The sequence below is a fragment of the Microchirus variegatus genome (assembly GCF_963457635.1).
Source record: "Microchirus variegatus genome assembly, chromosome: 10".
Taxonomy (NCBI): domain Eukaryota; kingdom Metazoa; phylum Chordata; class Actinopteri; order Pleuronectiformes; family Soleidae; genus Microchirus; species Microchirus variegatus.
The window spans coordinates 7,302,442-7,319,814 of NC_139811.1; the positions used below are offsets into that span (position 1 = coordinate 7,302,442).

A 17,373-nucleotide genomic window follows, 5' to 3' on the forward strand; every position below is an offset into this window, starting at 1 on the left:
TTTAGCCTCAACCTCACCAACACTAAACATACCTATGGGTTGCATTCAGGGCCAAAACGATCCATATTGGAAACAATCGTTAGCTGCGGCCCAATAATAATTAGTAAAAATCCAGAGGAAGTTTTAGCTGATGTACAAATAGTTGACATTACCTGTGACCTCTTGAATAAAGTCAACAAGCTGAAGTCTGCACACACTGTTTATGACATTTACACTGAGAATTTAGTTCATGCTTCCCCCTGACGACTGTCCCACATTGGCCCTTTTCTTGCATCATTGCAGCACATTGGAACAGATCACTGCCACTCCTGTTTCTGCTAAACCTTCTGCAGTCTCTCCTCCCAGCACACACACACACACACACACACACACATGCACGTTTATGTGCAAGTCCCCTCTTGACTTCCAAAATTACCCTTAACTGTAATTTCCTAATGGCATTTTTGGCACTGGAAATTTCAGTGTGGAAGTAGAGAGCCTGCTTCTCTTTTGTAGTTGCGTACGGGAAATCGGGTTCATGAAAAACACACCGCGGTGACTGAATGTTAGCAGAAGGGTTTATTAAACTCTGGAAAAGTCATTAGCTGACAGCTCTTGAACCGTCTTAGCTTTTAAGGATGAGGACGTCCAAAACTGTGACTTATCAACATTAAAGGCGCCATATGTAAGAATGTGGCCAAAAACGGTTACTACATTCAAATTCAAAATACCGACGTCTTTTAGGTTTCGTTTTCAGACTTAACTGGCAACCCGTGGTTGCTCGGCAGCTGAGACTCTACTGACTGCAATGATTGGTAGACGGCGGTAGGTGGCGCCACATGTGAAAACATGATTTCAAAACATAAACATGATTTGCAGTCTGCAAAATATTGTTTTTAGAGTTCAGTTTGTTATATGAACATTATTCCTGAGTCTCTGTGACATATTAGGAGGATTTTATGGCCAATTGCTTTAGATTTATCACATAATGCACCTTTAAAACTGATGATCTGTACATATCTTTACCAGCATTCTGCAGCTTTATATATATATATGTGCATTACAACTGTCTCAGAGTGTCGGCTGTGATTTTAGAGAAATCACACTAATATCCTGACATGCATTATTGATGTATGAGGGAACATTAAATTGCATAGAAACTCAGGTCCATGAGACATGTTAGAGAACCTCACCTGTGTTGGATCGAGCTCTCGCGTACCGTTTCACTCCTGCAGGTGAGCTGGCCTCTCGCTCTGTGCTCTCCCCGTACTCGTCCTGCTCTTCTTTGTCGTCCGTCTTCGTCAGCTCGGTCCAGGCCTTTCCTCTCCTGCTGAACCTCCTGTTCCCGGTGCACGTGAAGCCCGCCAGGCTCGCAGGCCGAGCCGCGGCCGATTGCTCAGACTCTGCGCCGTCCTCGGGCGCAGCGAGTCCTCGCTGGGTTTGGCCTTGAGCTGCACCGGGCAGGGATCCAGACTCGGGGAGGCGGTCAGCATTAAGGAGAGGTTTGGAACCTCGAGCGATGACATTATACTCTGAACCCTGGCCAGTTTCGTCAGCCGACGCCCCGCTGATGGAGAGCCGTCCCGGGTGAGTTCGTTTCTGGTGTTCCCTCAGCACCGTCTCGCTTGACGTATGGAAGGCACAGTGAGCGCAGGCCAGGGAAGTGGGTGTCAAACACGACGGCGAACCAGGATACGGTGAGTCAGCCTGAGCAGTGTTTTTCTTCCTGTTGTGTGTTTTGGAGTGATTGGCCAGCGCCTGCGAGGTCCTACCATTGAAGCTGCACTTAGCGCAGGCAAAGCGGCGGCGGTAGGAGACGGCGCGGCCGGGAGCCGAGGGTCGAGCCGAGTTTGAAGGAGTCGCGTCCGAGTCGACGGCTCCTCGCTCCGCTTTGGGCGTTGAAACATGCGCGGGGGATTGAGGTGGAGACGTGATCGTTTCTGGCTCTGACTCTTTGCCTGGATTCGAGACCAGGCTCGAGTCTTGCATCACAGCAGAGTCTGAGAGGCTGAAATCCGCCACCGCCGCCGCCTCGCCGTCCACTTTCTGAATCTCTCTCGTCATCCCGTTTCCGTTCAGCTTCTCGATCTCCCCCAGGATCTTCAGACGCGACTCCTCGTGTCTTTTGCGGTGCTCCGCCAGCGACGGGCGACTCGGCAGGTTCCATCCGCACTCGGCGCACCGAAAGCGACCGACTTTCCCGGCGACGCGCCGGCCTCCCCCCGAGCCGCTCTGACAGTGTTCGACCATGTGCTCCTGCAGGTGGATCTGTTTGTTGAAGTAAATGCTGCACTCCACGCAGGTGAATATGTCCCGTCCCGACTCGGCCTCGCCCTCCTCCTCCTTGTCCGCCGTCTCTCCGAACTCTATCAGCTCGTCCGCCGCGCCCTCTCCGAAGCCGACGTCGTCGAAATCGTACACGCCTCCGTCTTCGGCCGCCGGCGGCGCCGCCGTCTCGGAGGACCTCGTCTTCTGGAGAGTCGCTCCCGTCTGGTGGCCAGTGTCAGGTAATGTGCAATTCAAGGTGCCAGAGAAGGGCCTGAGCAGCACTCTCTTCTTTCTGCACCGCTGAATGAATGTGCAATGAGCCCAAGGAGCAGGAGGGGGACTCTCTGGGTCCGAGTCTCCAGGGAAGGTGTAAACATCTCTCTCTGACTCCTTAGTTTCCTTTCCCTTGGGCCTCTTCTCTCCCTCATTCCCCTCGCTATTGTCCACCTCCTCTTCCTCCGTCGGGCAGCCTCCCTTTGGTTTTATCTTGGACAGAAACAGCTCAGCTCCCTCGGATACGCTCCAGATTTTGCTCTCTGCCACTGCGAGAAGAAAACGGCACATTTATTAATTGGGGGGAGGTGGGGAGGAGGACATGCCAAAGATGTGACACTCGGCGTGCAGGCAGATTGTGTTTCTCTCTGTAAGGCACTCACATTCTGTTTGGCCGAGCTGAGCTGCATTCGACTCCTCTGCCTTTGCGCTCTCATTGTTGTCGTTGTCGTCGTCGCGCCCCTCCTCAGGGGGAGATGGATTCATTTTACTGTGCAACGGCTGCAGTTTTTCAGATTCTGGGTCATCTTCGTTATCAGGTCTAGACAGCATTGAGAGGGAGAAAACACATTTAATTCATTTAATTTAATAAGTAAAGGCTGAGCATCTTTGCCAGTCATACACGACCGATCAAAAGTTTGGGCTCACTTAGAAATGTCCTTATTTTGGAAGGAAAAGCACTTTTTTTTCAATGAATATAACATTAAATAAATCAGAAAACACTCTATACATTGTTAATGTGGTAAACAACTATTCTATCTGCAAACGTCTTGTTTTTAATGGAAGGGGCCAATTTCCAGTGTTCTAATGGTACATTGTGTTTGCTAATGGTGTTAGAAGGCTATTGGATGATTAGAAAACCCTTGAAAACCCTTGTGCAGTCATGTTAGCACAGCTGAAAACTTTATTTCTAATCTTGTCAATGTCTTGACTATATTTTCTATTCATTTTGCAACTCTTTTGATGAATAAAAGTGTGACTTTTAATGGAAAACAAACAAAAAATTGTATAGATGACCCCAAACTTTTGAACAGTAGTGTAAGATCTTTGACTTATTAGACGTTTTTAAAATGATCTGTGTCATATTTTGTGGACACATCTTCCCGTTTTATCTCCTTCTGTCTCGTTTGTCGATTGCATTCACCTGTGTTGTGTAAGTCACACCTGCTCCTTGTTGTCTCAGATCACTTCATATTCTGAACACCTTGCCTATTTTTGGATCTTCCATGTGTGTTTTTAGACTCTACCCCTTGTGCCTTTTCTTGTTTACAGATTATCTTGCTTGTGACTAGTCTTTTGTTTTTCGGAGCCTGCTTTATGTGATTGAATTTGGATTTTTTTCGTCCTGCAGTCGTCCTAACCCTAGATACATCCATATGGCAGCGTTTTTCACATAAAAATTAATCTGCGTCCATACTACCACGTCTGAAATCACACTGGAAATGCATGTGATGGTAGTTTCAGAAAGTTTTTGTTGTTGATAGATCCTACAACTAGTCTGAAGCTAATCCAGGAACCACCAGATGCTAACAAGTTGAAAGGTGGGTGTGTAGCCACCCCATGGAGCAGAGGTAGACACACATCAATCAATCAATCAATCAATTACCCCACTAGTGCATGTACACAGGGACAAGGATGCATGGAAAATGAACAGACGACTAACTCTTCCTCCTTCAGCTCCACCTCACCTGAGTTCTGCGGAGGGAGATCCTGGGCTGTGAGCAGCCAGACCGTGAGGGTTAGAAAAGTGCTGTAGCTCCTCCTCTGACACACGAAACAGCGCACAAAAAAACACACAACCACAGAAACGTCACTTTTGACAGCTCGACAGTTAAAACAAATAAAACAGGTTACACACAGAGAGAGAGAGGTGAGAGACTTCTGACTGCAAACAGACATTTAAAACAAAATTAGGAGAACAATGATAGTTACACTGGAGCGATCATATTCTGTAGAGCACGTGTCAAACTCAAGGCCCGGGGTCCAGATGTGGCCCGTCAAGTCATTTTATGTGGCCCGCGAGTGATTAATCGGTCTTAAAAATCTGTGTTAAAATAGGTCTATGCTGCTTTAAGGCGTGCGTTGACCATAAACTACATTTCCCACAATGCATGGCGATTGCGTTACCCGCAAAGTGACGGCATCACCATCGCGTACCGGGTTACATCTATAATGCATCATATTTGTAACGTGAATGAGTAATAAATGCAGAAGGTTATTTAGCAATATGTTACCTTTATTTTACATTATATCTGGTTACATTTAATTACATTTATTCTCTATGACGGTCACATCTGGCCCTTTGAGGGTAACAATTATGCCAATGTGGCCCTCAGTGAAAATGAGTTCGACACCCCTGCTGTAGAGGTGGATATTAAAGCATGTGTTACCATCTAGTGTTTCTTTCTCCGAGTCAGAGTCCCAGCTGAGGGAGGAAGGAAAGGCTGAGGACCTGAATCTCCTCTGTGCGTCCTTCCCCAGGTCTGCGCCGGGCTGAGCGCCCTCACTCTGAATGGAGGCCTCGTCCCCGGCGTGGCCCCACAGGCTTTTGGCAGATACATCCGTCACATCGGGAGGACATGAGGACTATGACGAGAGAGCGGGAGAGAGAGACGTTTCATAATTTTACCACCAAGAGCAGAGGCATGACCGTGCGTTCGTTGATCTTACCTGTAAGGTGCAGCTGAGGAAGCCTTGTGCCGCGTCGACGGGTGGGGGCCCATAACTGGACCCTGGGGTTAGTGGTCCCTCTGGCTCCATGTGTCCCCCAGAGAACAGTGTATGGAGTCCCACTGGTGAGCAGCCTGGCTACATCGTGCAGCCTCCTCTTTTTCTGGGAAACGGTCACACAAAAACATGGAAGAACATTTAAAGGTGCCATATGTAAGAACGTGCCCAAAAACGGTTACTACATTCAAATTCAAAATACAAATTCAATATGACGTAACTGGCAACCCGTGGTTGCTCGGCAGCTAAGACTCTACTGACTGCAATGATTGGTAGACGGCGGTAGGTGGCGCCACATGCCAAAACATGATTTCAAAACATATAAATCATTTGCAGTCTGCAAAAGATTTTTTTTTTATGCAAATATTTTGTCTGTACTGTTGTTGGTGAGTTCAGTTTGTTATATGAACATTATTCCTGAGTCTCTGTGACATATTAGGAGGATTTTACTGCCAGTTGCTTTAGATTTACTATATAATGCCCCTTTAAACAAGTCAGGGTCTGATAGTGTTGCTTGACAAGAGCCACATGAAGGATGACAAGAATCACGGAAAGTTATGCACTTATTACAGAGTGATTCAGACACACTATTTGTCTCTGTAGATGTTATTTTAAGGGCTGTGTGGACTCAGAAATCCAATCGTCAGTTTCCATTTCACTTCAGATTTGGGTCACTTTAGCATGTCGTCCTACTTTGGATACAAATCCAATATGTGTCTATGTAAAAGTGTGAATTAATCGCTTTTTGCCAATGCATAAAAACAAATAAAAACCACAAATGAGAGTTCACAATTCAACAGACAACTCACATGACAGTCAGAACCAAGACAGCTTGAAGTAAATCCGATCTACATCGTTTCAGAACACTGAGGCCGGTAATGTAAACATAGCCTTTGTAAATGTAATTCCTGGTCCGTACTTTAACAGATCTTCAGTTCAGAGACTTTTATTTGTGTGTCCCCAAAACAACCTGAAGGACCAGAGTTGTTCTGTGGAACACACTTCCCTCCCTCTGTCTTTGCATTGTTTAAATTGTTTGGATTCTTTTAAACAAAGGTAGCTAAATACTCTTTTATGCAAGAAGGCTTTTAGTTAGACGAGATCTATTGTATTTTTATATTAATATTTATATTTATATATATATATATATATATATATATATATTGTATTTATTTTACTGTAAAACTTTACTTTTACTTGACTTACTTTCACTAATCAGTGCCAACAACGAGGTTATATTTTCATGTGAGCAGTTTAATTAACATTTCTGAGGATGTAGGTTATTGTCCAAGGGAAGAAATTATAATAGATTCCTACATTATTGACCACACTGGTTGGTGCTTTTGTATATTTTCTGTATATTATTATTTCTATTTAATCTGTGTCACCCGAATAGTTGAGCCCTTACATTCAAACTGGAACACCCGTCTCGTAATTAGTGATGTACTTCTGCGTGATGTGATTTCTGAGCGTGGCTTTTCAAAATGATGTTGATTGAGAGTTTGGTGGTTTATTAAGTTTATTTGGGCCACAGGACACTTAAATTTCATTTAATTTAATTTAGTTTAAATTGAGCCCTGGGGGGATGTTACATTTTGGGAATAGCTATGGTATTAGATGATGATGATGATGATGATGATGATGATGACCTGGATACAGTTAAAGGTTTGTGCGTGAGCGGCATCGCTCGACAAAAGCAAACAACAATATTTTGATGACCTTTTCTGGGGTCAGAGGTTAAACGCCCAAGGATTAGTGGCAATTAGTGCTTTCCCTGGTTTGTTTATGTGTTTGTTTGTTTGTTTGTTTGTTGATGGCATGTCAGGACTCCGAAGATGCAGACACACAAAAAGTGTGACATCTGCAGAGTCGTCTCTGCCCTCTCATCTGCAGTTCTCATCTGACCTATTTTTCGCAGGAAAGAATGAAACGGTGCAACCCAAATGCTTCCATGAATAAGTGGCCTTTATATTCAGGCCCATATCCTCCTCTCCTCCTCCTCTGCTGCTGCTATTGCCCCTCCACGAAAAAAAACACATAATAAGAGCAAGGTATAATGTTCCGAGTACGTGAAGGTGTCCCGCAGCTTTGGAGGACGCAGCCTGGTGTCGGTGCAGTCGCTGTCAGGTGAGCGTTAACAACAATGCATCCATGCACAACGCCCTTTAAACTCAAAAAAACGCCAATGAAGTGCATTTTTTTCCTCCCTCCCTCTCTCTCTCTCCCCCCACAGTGCAAATACTCACTGAAGTCGGCCCTGTTTGCGGATCGCATGCAGCGGAGAGAAGAAGAAGAAGAAGGGGAAAAAAAGAGGGGTCTCTCTCTCTCTCTTTAAGCTCAGTTCGTCATGTTTCCAGGACGCAGCGGAGGCTTCACGCCTCGACGCGGTGTTCCCGTGAATGTGTTCCCCCCCCCCCCAAACACACACACACACTCCGCGTGTTCCCGCGTGGCCGTGGACGAACTTGTGTGCGTGTCTTTTCAGTCGCTGCTCGCCGTTTTCGCTCGGATCCCATGGAGATGCCAGACAGCTGAGGACTCCATGTTATTTGGCTCGCGGTCACGCCACGGCTGTGTGCGTGCGTAACGTCGACGGGGGAGGAGAGTTCCGAGGCGCGCACGCAGCGGGGCCAATAAGTTTATTAACTTTAACTTTTTAACCGCTCATTGATTTCTTTTACATGTTGAAAATGACACTATTCTTGTTCTAATTGAAAAAAAAAAAAACATAATATGGAATAATACATTTTTGAAGCAAAACAAAAAGTATCTCGGAATGACTTGAAATTTACCATCATAATAGTCGACATCGCCCTGAACAAGGATCCGTTGAAAATATTTGCAAACCTCTTAAGGAATCATTTTAATGATTTTTTTAAATTTAGGAAATTATCCATTTGCCCTGATGCACTTTGACTGTGAGCTGACTTTCTTACAAAAAAAACCAAAAAGTTTCTTGGAATGACTTGAAATTTACCATCAAAGTAGTCAGCATCACCATGAACAAGGATCTGTTGGAAATATTTGCAAACCTCTTAAGGAATAATTTTAAGGATTTTTTGAAATTAAGGAAATGATCCATTTGCCCTGATGCACTTTGACAGTGAGCTGAATTTCTTTTTTTTTAAAAAAGGTTGCACAGTGTTTGTATTATGTTCGCCTTTGATTTCTTTTACATGTTAAAATTACACTATTCTTGTTCTAATTGAAAAAAAATAAATATATATATATAATAGAAACATAAACACTGACCAGTGTTTGTTCACAGTTCATATCGATATAATATCCAGGGCCGGCCCAGGCCTCCATGGGGCCCTAAGCAAAATTTGATTTTGGTGCCCTCTGTTACTGCCAATAATAATGATTATTGATCATTCACATGCCTACTTATTCTACTCTGTCACGAATACACTTGTAAAACTAAATTAGAGAACTTTTTGAGAAAAATCTTTCAATTAATATTTTGCAAAATTTAGCAACTCCCCCTACTGGCAACACAGAGAATCAATACATAAAACCAAACGGTTTATAGATAAAATATTAACATATTAAGGTCTGAAAATCTAAAAAGGTGCACAATTTATAAATAAAATATAAAGTTAAATAAGCACATCTAACAACTATGTAAAAACTGTGAAAAAGCTTTATTAAAAATGGGGAGAAAAATTCTAAATAAGCTACAGCAATTCAAACTTTTTTTGTTGAGTGAATTGCTCTTGGGGGCCCTTTATTGGTCACGGGGCCCTAAACAGCGGCTTAGTTCGCTTATGCCTTGGGCCGGCCCTGATAATATCTAATATAAATTGTTATTTGTCATTAGTTTTCACATAAGTTTCTAATTATAACACATTTAATCACAATATTAAATGACATGCATAGCAAATATGGTATTGTACATCAATATTTACCTATGTGTGTGTGGTGTGGACTCTTTTATATTGACTTTAATTTCAAAACATCCCATAAATGCTTCTTTATTGCTCGTTATTAATTATTACATGGTCAACTGCTTCCCTCTACTGGTCATAGAGGCCACAGAGGTGTTTGTGTGTGTGTGTGTGTGTGTGTGCGTGTGTGTGTTAAGTATCAAAATATATATTTTTAAATATTTCTCTAATGGTTAATACACCACTAGATAGAAGCTCTTTTATTTTTAATGCTAAAATATATTCCATGCATTTTCAATTTTACTGTTTTACAGGGGAAAAAAAAACAGGAAAAATAGTAAAGCACATTATTATTTCTTGATTAAGATGTTAAAAGATAGTTATTTACAGAAACATTAGTTTTAGTGGTTTGAACGTTATGCCGGATTAATTTCTGCCTCAAATTTGCATATATGAAACAGTTGAATTCAGGTTGTTATCTGGCATACAAATAACAATAACATGCGTTTTTGGAAAATTCTAATTTAGAGCTTTTATTGTGAAAATATTTGAACTTTTTCCAATAGATTCTGTTGCTAGATTTGACCCAGAAGAATTCAACTGAATGTTTGGTTTGAAAAATACAAATAAAAACACTGCTGTTGTCATGGAGACAGCCTGGTTTGAGGAGTAAATACATGTAATAATAAAAATAACTACAACATCCACATTATTGTTATATTGAGGCAGCAGATATGGATTTTTGTTTGTGCCTGAAGACGTTTTAAGGCACTTTGTCTGATGAAGATATGATGTTTTGGCCCAAATATCCAATTACTTACAAAAAAAATTGGCCCTCGACTTCATTTACTTGCTGATCCCTGCTGTAGACGATGTAAGGACATTTTCACGGGCTTATCAAAAAACTCAATCAGACGTCTTATTCATCATCCAGCATATAAACAATCGCACAAACACAGAGAGCTGGCCCTGAAGTCTCATCCTTGGCTTCCACTTCACCACAGAATTACATTTAAAATGCTGCTTTTGGTCAAACAAAGCAGCGAAGGTCTTGTCACTGTGTCTAAAACGAGGCTTTGGTCCTTTTCTTTGAAACGAATTGCTGCTGCTTTTAAGATCCATTACTAAACTAAATGTGCTACTTAAATAAAATTGCCATTGCCCTTTAGACCTGTTACTGAACTGAGTGAGGAGGACGTGGAAACTTTGCACACGTGGATTTGTCCAGTTTATTCCTGGCAGATCCTAGCATGCTCGTTCAGCTCCGATGGGAAAATTATGTGAATTTTCAGATTGGTGCACAGATGTTTTACTTAATACTTTGTCTGGGTCACTCTGGGACACTCAGATAGTCTTTTTATAGCTATTGGTGGAAAGCTCCAGGTCACTGTACCTGCTGAGAGGTGAATAAGGAATAATATTAATACATTTTTGAAACAAAACAAAAAGTATCTCGGAATGACTTGAAATTTACCATCATAATAGTCGTCATCGTCCTGAACAAGGATCTGTTGAAAATATTTGCAAACCTCTTAAGGAAATATTTTAATGAATTTTTGAAATTCAGGAAATGATCCATTTTGCCCTGATGCACTTTGACAGTGAGCTGACTTTCTTCAAAAAAACAAAAAGTATCTCGGAATGACTTGAAATTTACCATCATAATAGTTGGTATCGCCCTGAACAAGGATCTGTTGAAAATATTTGCATATGTCTTAAGGAATATTTTTAATGAATTTTTGAAATTCAGGAAATGATCCATTTGCCCTGATGCACTTTGACAGTGAACTGACTTTCTTCTCAAAAACGAAAAGTATCTCGGAATTACTTGAAATTTACCATCATAATAGTCGGCATCGCCCTGAACAAGGAACAGTTAAAAATATTTGCAAACATCTTAAGGAATAATTTTAATGAATTTTTAAATTCAGGAAATGATCCATTTGCCCTGATGCACTTTGACAGTGAGCTGACTTTCTTCTCAAAAACAATGAGTATCTCGGAAAGACTTGAAATTTACCATCATAATAGTCGGCATCGCCCTGAACAAGGAACAGTTTAAAATATTTGCAAATGTCCTAAGGAACAATTTTAATTTTTTAAATTAAGGAAAGGATCCGTTGAAAATATTAATTTATATTTTATTTTATTTACTATTTTCATCATAACCATGGTACACAAAATAGGATAAAAATGGAAATAATTTCAATAAAAAGACCTCAAACTGTTTTTATATACACAGAGAGTCTGTGTTCAAATGGAAATGACAGATTCTTGACAATAATGTATAGCAAATATTTATTGTGTGATTTTTTTTTGTTTATCCAAGTGTCTTCCTCTTGTCCTCGACCTCCTAAAAGAAAAAGGAAATTAGCATTAACATTATTTATATAAGCAACAGCATTTCTGTTTCGGTGTGTGTTCCTGATATTACTCTGTATCAGGGACACACGTTTGTGTGTGTTTGTTTAGTTCAGCGGTTCCTATAACTGGAGGTCAGGTTTGTTCAAAGGGTCAGAAAACATCTACGGCGCTCATGAGTTCATTAAAGGAAACATCCGTGGATTGTTTTCTGCTGAACGACTGCATTTTTTAGCAGAAGAATTCACTTTTTCGTGGGCGCTTCTTTGAGTATTCAGTCGTACTTTCTTCTCAAAAACAAAAAGTATCTCGGAATGACTTGAAATTTAGCATCATGATAGTCGGCATTGCCCTGAACAAGGATCCGTTGAAAATATTTGCAAACCTCTTAAGGAATAATTTAAATGAATTTTTGAAATTCCCGAAATTATCCATTTGTCCGGATGCACTTTGATAGTGAGCTGACTTTCTTCAAAAAAACAAAAAGTATCTCGGAATGACTTGAAATTTACCATCATAATAGTCAGCATCGTCCTGAACAAGGATGCGTCGAAAATATTTCCAAACCTCTTAAGGAAATATTTTAATGAATTTTTGAAATTCACGAAATGATCCATTTGCAATGATGCACTTTGAGTAAGTCAGCTCAAAAAGTATCTCGGAATTACTTGAAATTTACCCTCATAATAGTGGGCATCGTCCTTCTTTGAGTATTCAGTCGTACTTCAACCTGTGTGTAGCCGTCTCGCTTAACTAGCGCCATGTTGCTCGTTGCCATCTATCTTGTTGTTTTTCTGCCCTGTTTCTATGCTGCCTCTTGGCCATGGTTGTCATTGTGAATGAGAATTTGGTTCTCAATTGAGAAGTGTAGAATGTCCACATACCCCAAAGTGCTGCCATGTTTTAATCTCGTGATAGAAAGCATCTCCAGGACAGGAGGTGTTCACCACCTGTCTGTGGCCCTGCAGGACGAAGCTGGGCACCAGTCGCCCACCGCCGACGGCACAAGATGCCAGTTGTTCCCTCACCAGCGCCATGGAATGCCGCGAAGGCAAACTCGTCATGTAGTCTCCGATGAAGGAAACACCGTAACCGATTGAGTTGTGTCCAAGGGTGTGAGCTCCTCGCCAGTGCCAGCCCCTGCCCTCGTAGATGTGTCCATCAGAGCCTGCGACGTAGCTTCAAGAACACGAACTTTGGTAAGTTGGAGGCAGGATTTCGCACATTTATGTTTGAGTTGAGGGGGGAAAAAAAGAGCTTTTACCTGTATCCGATGTCGTCCCAGCCTCGGTCCTCCTGGTGGAAGCGCTGCATGGAGAGCATGTCAGCAGAGCACTGCTGGAAGGTGAGACACGGTTTACCCGGTGTGGAAGTGTGGTGGATGTACATGAAGGACAGAGGCAGGCTCAGGTTGGTGGGTGTTCCTCTGTAAGGTGCCGCGCCCCACATGCACCGAGGAATGATGGGTGGGCAGTCTGAAACAGATGTTTAACCACAGCTGGTTAAACTCTTTGAAATAAGGGTTCCAAAAGTGTTCTTCTACAAGGGCTGAGGTTCTACCTGGAACCATTTGCTTCTGAAAAACCCTTTCCAAAAGAAACGGTTTTTCAAGGGTTCTTAGGAACACTAATGGTTCCAGTAAGAACCATTTTGATCCAGAGAACCCTTTTAAACCCCTTTCCTGAATAAAAGGTTTGTAGTGGAGTGTAGTTTGCTCATGAGGTTTAAAGGCGCAGTGTGGTATGACATTACTGACATCTGATGGAGAGACTATTAGCTTCAAGCCTTGCCGAACTGCATTGTGGGTCAGATGCTAGCACGTCAGAGAGCTTTACCAAACGTTGTTCTTCACTGGCTGTCTTGTGTGTTCGAGCTGCTGTTACAACACTGCGGCACAAAATGGTGGCCTCTGCAAAATAAGACCCTTGATTAAAGTACGTATAGGAGGCTTTTTTTCTAGACCTGGTGGCCACTGAGTATCTCATTTGGCCAGTAGGGGGCGGCTCAAGTGAAAAAAATTCATAATTTTTGAGTAAAATACATCTGAATAACAATATTCATGATGATATTTCACATCATTTTAAAATGAAAGTGGTTGTTTTGATATGGAGCGATAATTAGTTCACAATATAAACGTATTTATAATTTTAAAAAAATACAGAAATAACTAAATGTGATTGACTGAACCTTTAAAGTGTCTCTCAGTGTCTCCTGCTCACCTATGAACATGTGGACAAACACCTTCATCCCCTCCTTCACCACAGCCATCAGCTGCTTCTTCTCCGTCGCCTCCATCTTCGGCTGCGTGCTCAGCCTCCGCCGCAGCTCGTCCGCTTTCACCACATGTCTGCTGAGCACCGGAGGGAGGACCAGCTCTCTGAAGTTGTCCCTGCGGCGGCGGCCGATGAGACGCGGGGCGGCGTCCAGTCCTCGGTTGTCCAGCCGGTGGCAGTAGTACTCTGTCAGCAGGCTGCTGAGCCTGAGAGAACTTCTTCTGCTTTTCACTTCCATCCCTAGAATCACACCGTCCATGCCTCCGTTGACGTGAGCAGCCGTGAGCAGAGTGGGGCTGTCGGAGAGAGTGAAGACTTGAGGAGAGGTTAAACTGTCCCAGCAGCCGTCAGGTCCCACACGCCGGGTCAGATTAGAGCTGTGTCTGAGAGCCAGGCTGAGGTCCTTGGCCAGAGTGAGCTGGTGCAGGCCTCGAACTCGCTCGCTGAACCTGGGGATGAACCCGGCCTCGATGCCCAGGAGGAGAGGCCCGAGGGCGACGGTGGTGCCCTCGGAGGTCAGCACCACGCCTTCCTCTGTGCCGTCGTCCCTCACCTTGTGCTGCACAGCCTTTCTGACGTAATCCAAGAGCCCGGCGTCCATTTCAGAAGAACCACTGGAATCCACCTGACCCAGGAAGTGCTGAACGAAAGGATCCTGTAGACCAGCAGCCCAGCGCAGCCTCTTCAACACAGCCACGGGCTTTGCTCCGGGGTTCTCGTCTTCTACCTGCTTCACTGCCCTGATGAAGTCATTCATGTGCAGGGAAAATGAAGCTGGAGAGATAAAAAACACACACACACGTCAATGGTTCTGTCATTCATAAGAAAATCTCCTCATTTGTGACACACAATTTCAAAGTGAAGTCACCTGCAGAATAGATGTTAACATAAGGACCAAAAGGGTTCTTCGACAAAGGCTGAGGTTCTACCTGAAACCATTTGCTTCTGAAAAATCCTTTCTTCAGGAAACACTAATGGTTCCAGTAAGAACCATTTTGATCCAGAGAACCCTTTAAAACCCCTTTCCTAAATAAAGGGTTTTAAAAGAGTTCTTGGTGGAACCCTTCAAAAAGGTACCAGGTAGAACCTTTACAAAAAGAGGTAATACCTGGAGCCAAAAAGGGTTCTCCTATGAGGACAAGCCGAAGATCCTTGTATGGTTCTACTTTTATTTCTAAGAGTGGGGGGAAAGACCTCAGAAAGACTGGAATTAAAGTTTTTGTTTTTCTTGACTGAATATAGTATATATATATGTATACATATACATATATATATTTTTTTTTTTCATGGCAACATGGTAACTGAAGCTTATAATTATTATTTTAAGTTAAAGGTGCCATATGTAAGAATGTGGCCAAAAACAGTTACTACATTCAAATAATAAAAAAAGAGGTATTTTCGGTTTCATTTTCCGTAACTGGCAACCCGTGGTTGCTCGGCAGCTGAGACTCTACTGACTGCAATGGTTAGTAGACTGCGGTAGGTGGCGCCACATGCCAAAACATGATTTCAAAACATAAACATGATTTGCAGTCTGCAAAATATTTTTTTGAATGCAAATATTGTGTCTGTACTGTTGTTGTTGGTGAGTTCAGTTTGTTATATGAACATTATTCCTGAGTCTCTGTGACATATTAGGAGGATTTTATGACCAGTTGCTTTAGATTTATTACATAATGCTCCTTTAATTTCTTATAGAATAGAATAGAATAGATCTGCCATCAGCTGCAAGTTCAAAAGCCAAAATGTAGTTAATAAATGAATAAATAAATGAAGTAGTTAGAGCAGTTGCTCCTGTTAAATCCAAGTAACTAACTTTTTGCAGATAGAAAAACCGCTGAAGATGAAACGCTGCTGATCGTCAGTGTCCTTGTGTTTCTTGTGGCAAGAGTCAAATAAAGAACTGAGAAACTATATATGACAGCTTCCACATTTGAAAAATGTTCCCACATAGCGTTATAGTGTAAGGTCGTGGAAATGACAACCTTTCATTACTTCATAGAATCCGAATAATACATCTAATGTAATACTTTTAGATTAAATTACAATTAAAAAAAGACAAGAAACAGAGTCTGCTGATCCAGGCCCAGATTCGTATGTGATTTCTCTCATTGTTGATGTTGTTATTCTGCGTCTGCTGCGTCAAACCAACCTCTGTCAAACACTGTTATCTGACCTTGACCACCTGACTGTGTGTATACACTGGCAGTGCAGGGGGACGCATTAATCCACCCGTCAAACTCTTAAATTAAGCTTATTTAATAGTTCACTACGCAGTATTAGATGCATAGAGGTTTTATTATTATTAGACACTGTTCATGCTCAAATAGTATATGCTCAAATATGTACATATAGTGTATTTTAGACACAATAAAACAATAAACATTCTTACCGTCTGTGTGGTCGGTGCAGGCCCAGATTATAACAAGGACCAGGGAGAGTTTGACGTTATCCATCCTGAGTCTCTGTCACACTCAGCTCCAAATGCCTGTTACCTTGTTTCCTCTCTGTCATTTATACACGTGCACGGTTACAGTGGGTGGGTGGTTGCGTAACAGCTGTATGCATATACTGCAGATTCTGCATCCGCCTTTATTAATCCCCCTTTGGCGTGGCCAGCAGCAGTGTGGGAAAGTGGCACCTGCAGAACTTTTACAGCTGTGTACATGGACACGCACCTCAGACGGCGTCAGAGTGACCGACCTGGACATTTTAGAGGAATTCACACATTCTGCAAGAAATCTCAGTCATCGGTAAATGTGGCCGCGACTTCCTTGGGAATGCATGCCAGCCACATTATTGTGCTAATCCTCGGCACTCCTCGCTGAGGCAATAAGTGTTCTCCTGTCCAGAGTGTGCAAAAGTGAGGAAGTCCCAGAAACCACGACTCACTGGGTTGCAGTGACAGGAACATACATACTGTACACTGTGTTTGATGTGTAAGTTTTGTGTGAAGTTTAAATGTGTTGGAAGATCTGTAGCACTTGTGTGCGTGTGTGTGTGTGTGTCCACAAGAACAGGAAGTGGACAGAGTATTCTGGATGAGTTGGAAAACACGTTGCAGAAGCTCTGAGCCAAAGTCAGCGTTACAACACTTTTATGAGTGCAATCTAGACATATAAAGACATTTATGAGAAGGAAACAAGAGTGAGAGACTAAAATAAAATATTTACATATCCTTTTGGACTGGATATAGATTGGAACTATATTTAAAAACATTTTTTTTTTTTACATTAGATGTCACCAAGAGTGTAACAATAAAAACACAATGTTTTTTAATCCGTGTTAGGTTTCACTGCTCATCCTGCAAGTCATATACATTCAAATGTTGTTGTTTTTTACTTACATGATGCTCATTGGTTCACTAGTTTGATTCAAAAATAAGTAACTAATATAAACAACTGAGTTTTCTGAGATACAATTAGATAAATAATAATAATAATAATAATAATAATAATAATAATAATAAAGACCCAGTATGATTTTTAATAACAAATATTTAAATAGTTGAGTCATTATACGCACTTTAACAAACAGGAAAGCTTTATAAAGCAGTACATGTACTATGTTTTATAGTGTAATTGCTGCTCAGGTCCAGCAGGTGG

At 42.1% G+C, this 17,373-nt stretch overlaps 2 protein-coding genes across 2 annotated transcripts in view; both read right to left on the minus strand.

The window, feature by feature from the left end:
- wizb (WIZ zinc finger b) overlaps window positions 1-7,645 on the minus strand; it is a 28,829-nt gene extending 21,184 nt beyond the window's left edge. The window contains exons 1-6 of the mRNA XM_083896794.1: window positions 7,494-7,645; window positions 5,191-5,353; window positions 4,911-5,106; window positions 4,209-4,284; window positions 2,904-3,061; window positions 1,173-2,789 (exon numbers count right to left, since the gene is read on the minus strand). Coding sequence (XP_083752920.1) covers window positions 1,173-2,789; window positions 2,904-3,061; window positions 4,209-4,284; window positions 4,911-5,106; window positions 5,191-5,280 — 2,137 coding nt within the window. The 5' untranslated portion in view covers window positions 5,281-5,353; window positions 7,494-7,645. The remainder of the gene's footprint in view (window positions 1-1,172; window positions 2,790-2,903; window positions 3,062-4,208; window positions 4,285-4,910; window positions 5,107-5,190; window positions 5,354-7,493) is intronic.
- A 3,809-nt stretch (window positions 7,646-11,454) lies between these two features.
- Window positions 11,455-16,224, minus strand: pglyrp6 (peptidoglycan recognition protein 6; the record flags this gene model as incomplete). Its single annotated transcript, XM_083896519.1, has 5 exons — window positions 11,455-11,487; window positions 12,380-12,674; window positions 12,760-12,970; window positions 13,715-14,542; window positions 16,161-16,224. 5 exons carry the CDS (start codon window positions 16,222-16,224, stop codon window positions 11,455-11,457), a joined length of 1,431 nt encoding a protein of 476 aa, XP_083752645.1.
- Between the last annotated feature and the right edge of the window lie 1,149 nt (window positions 16,225-17,373).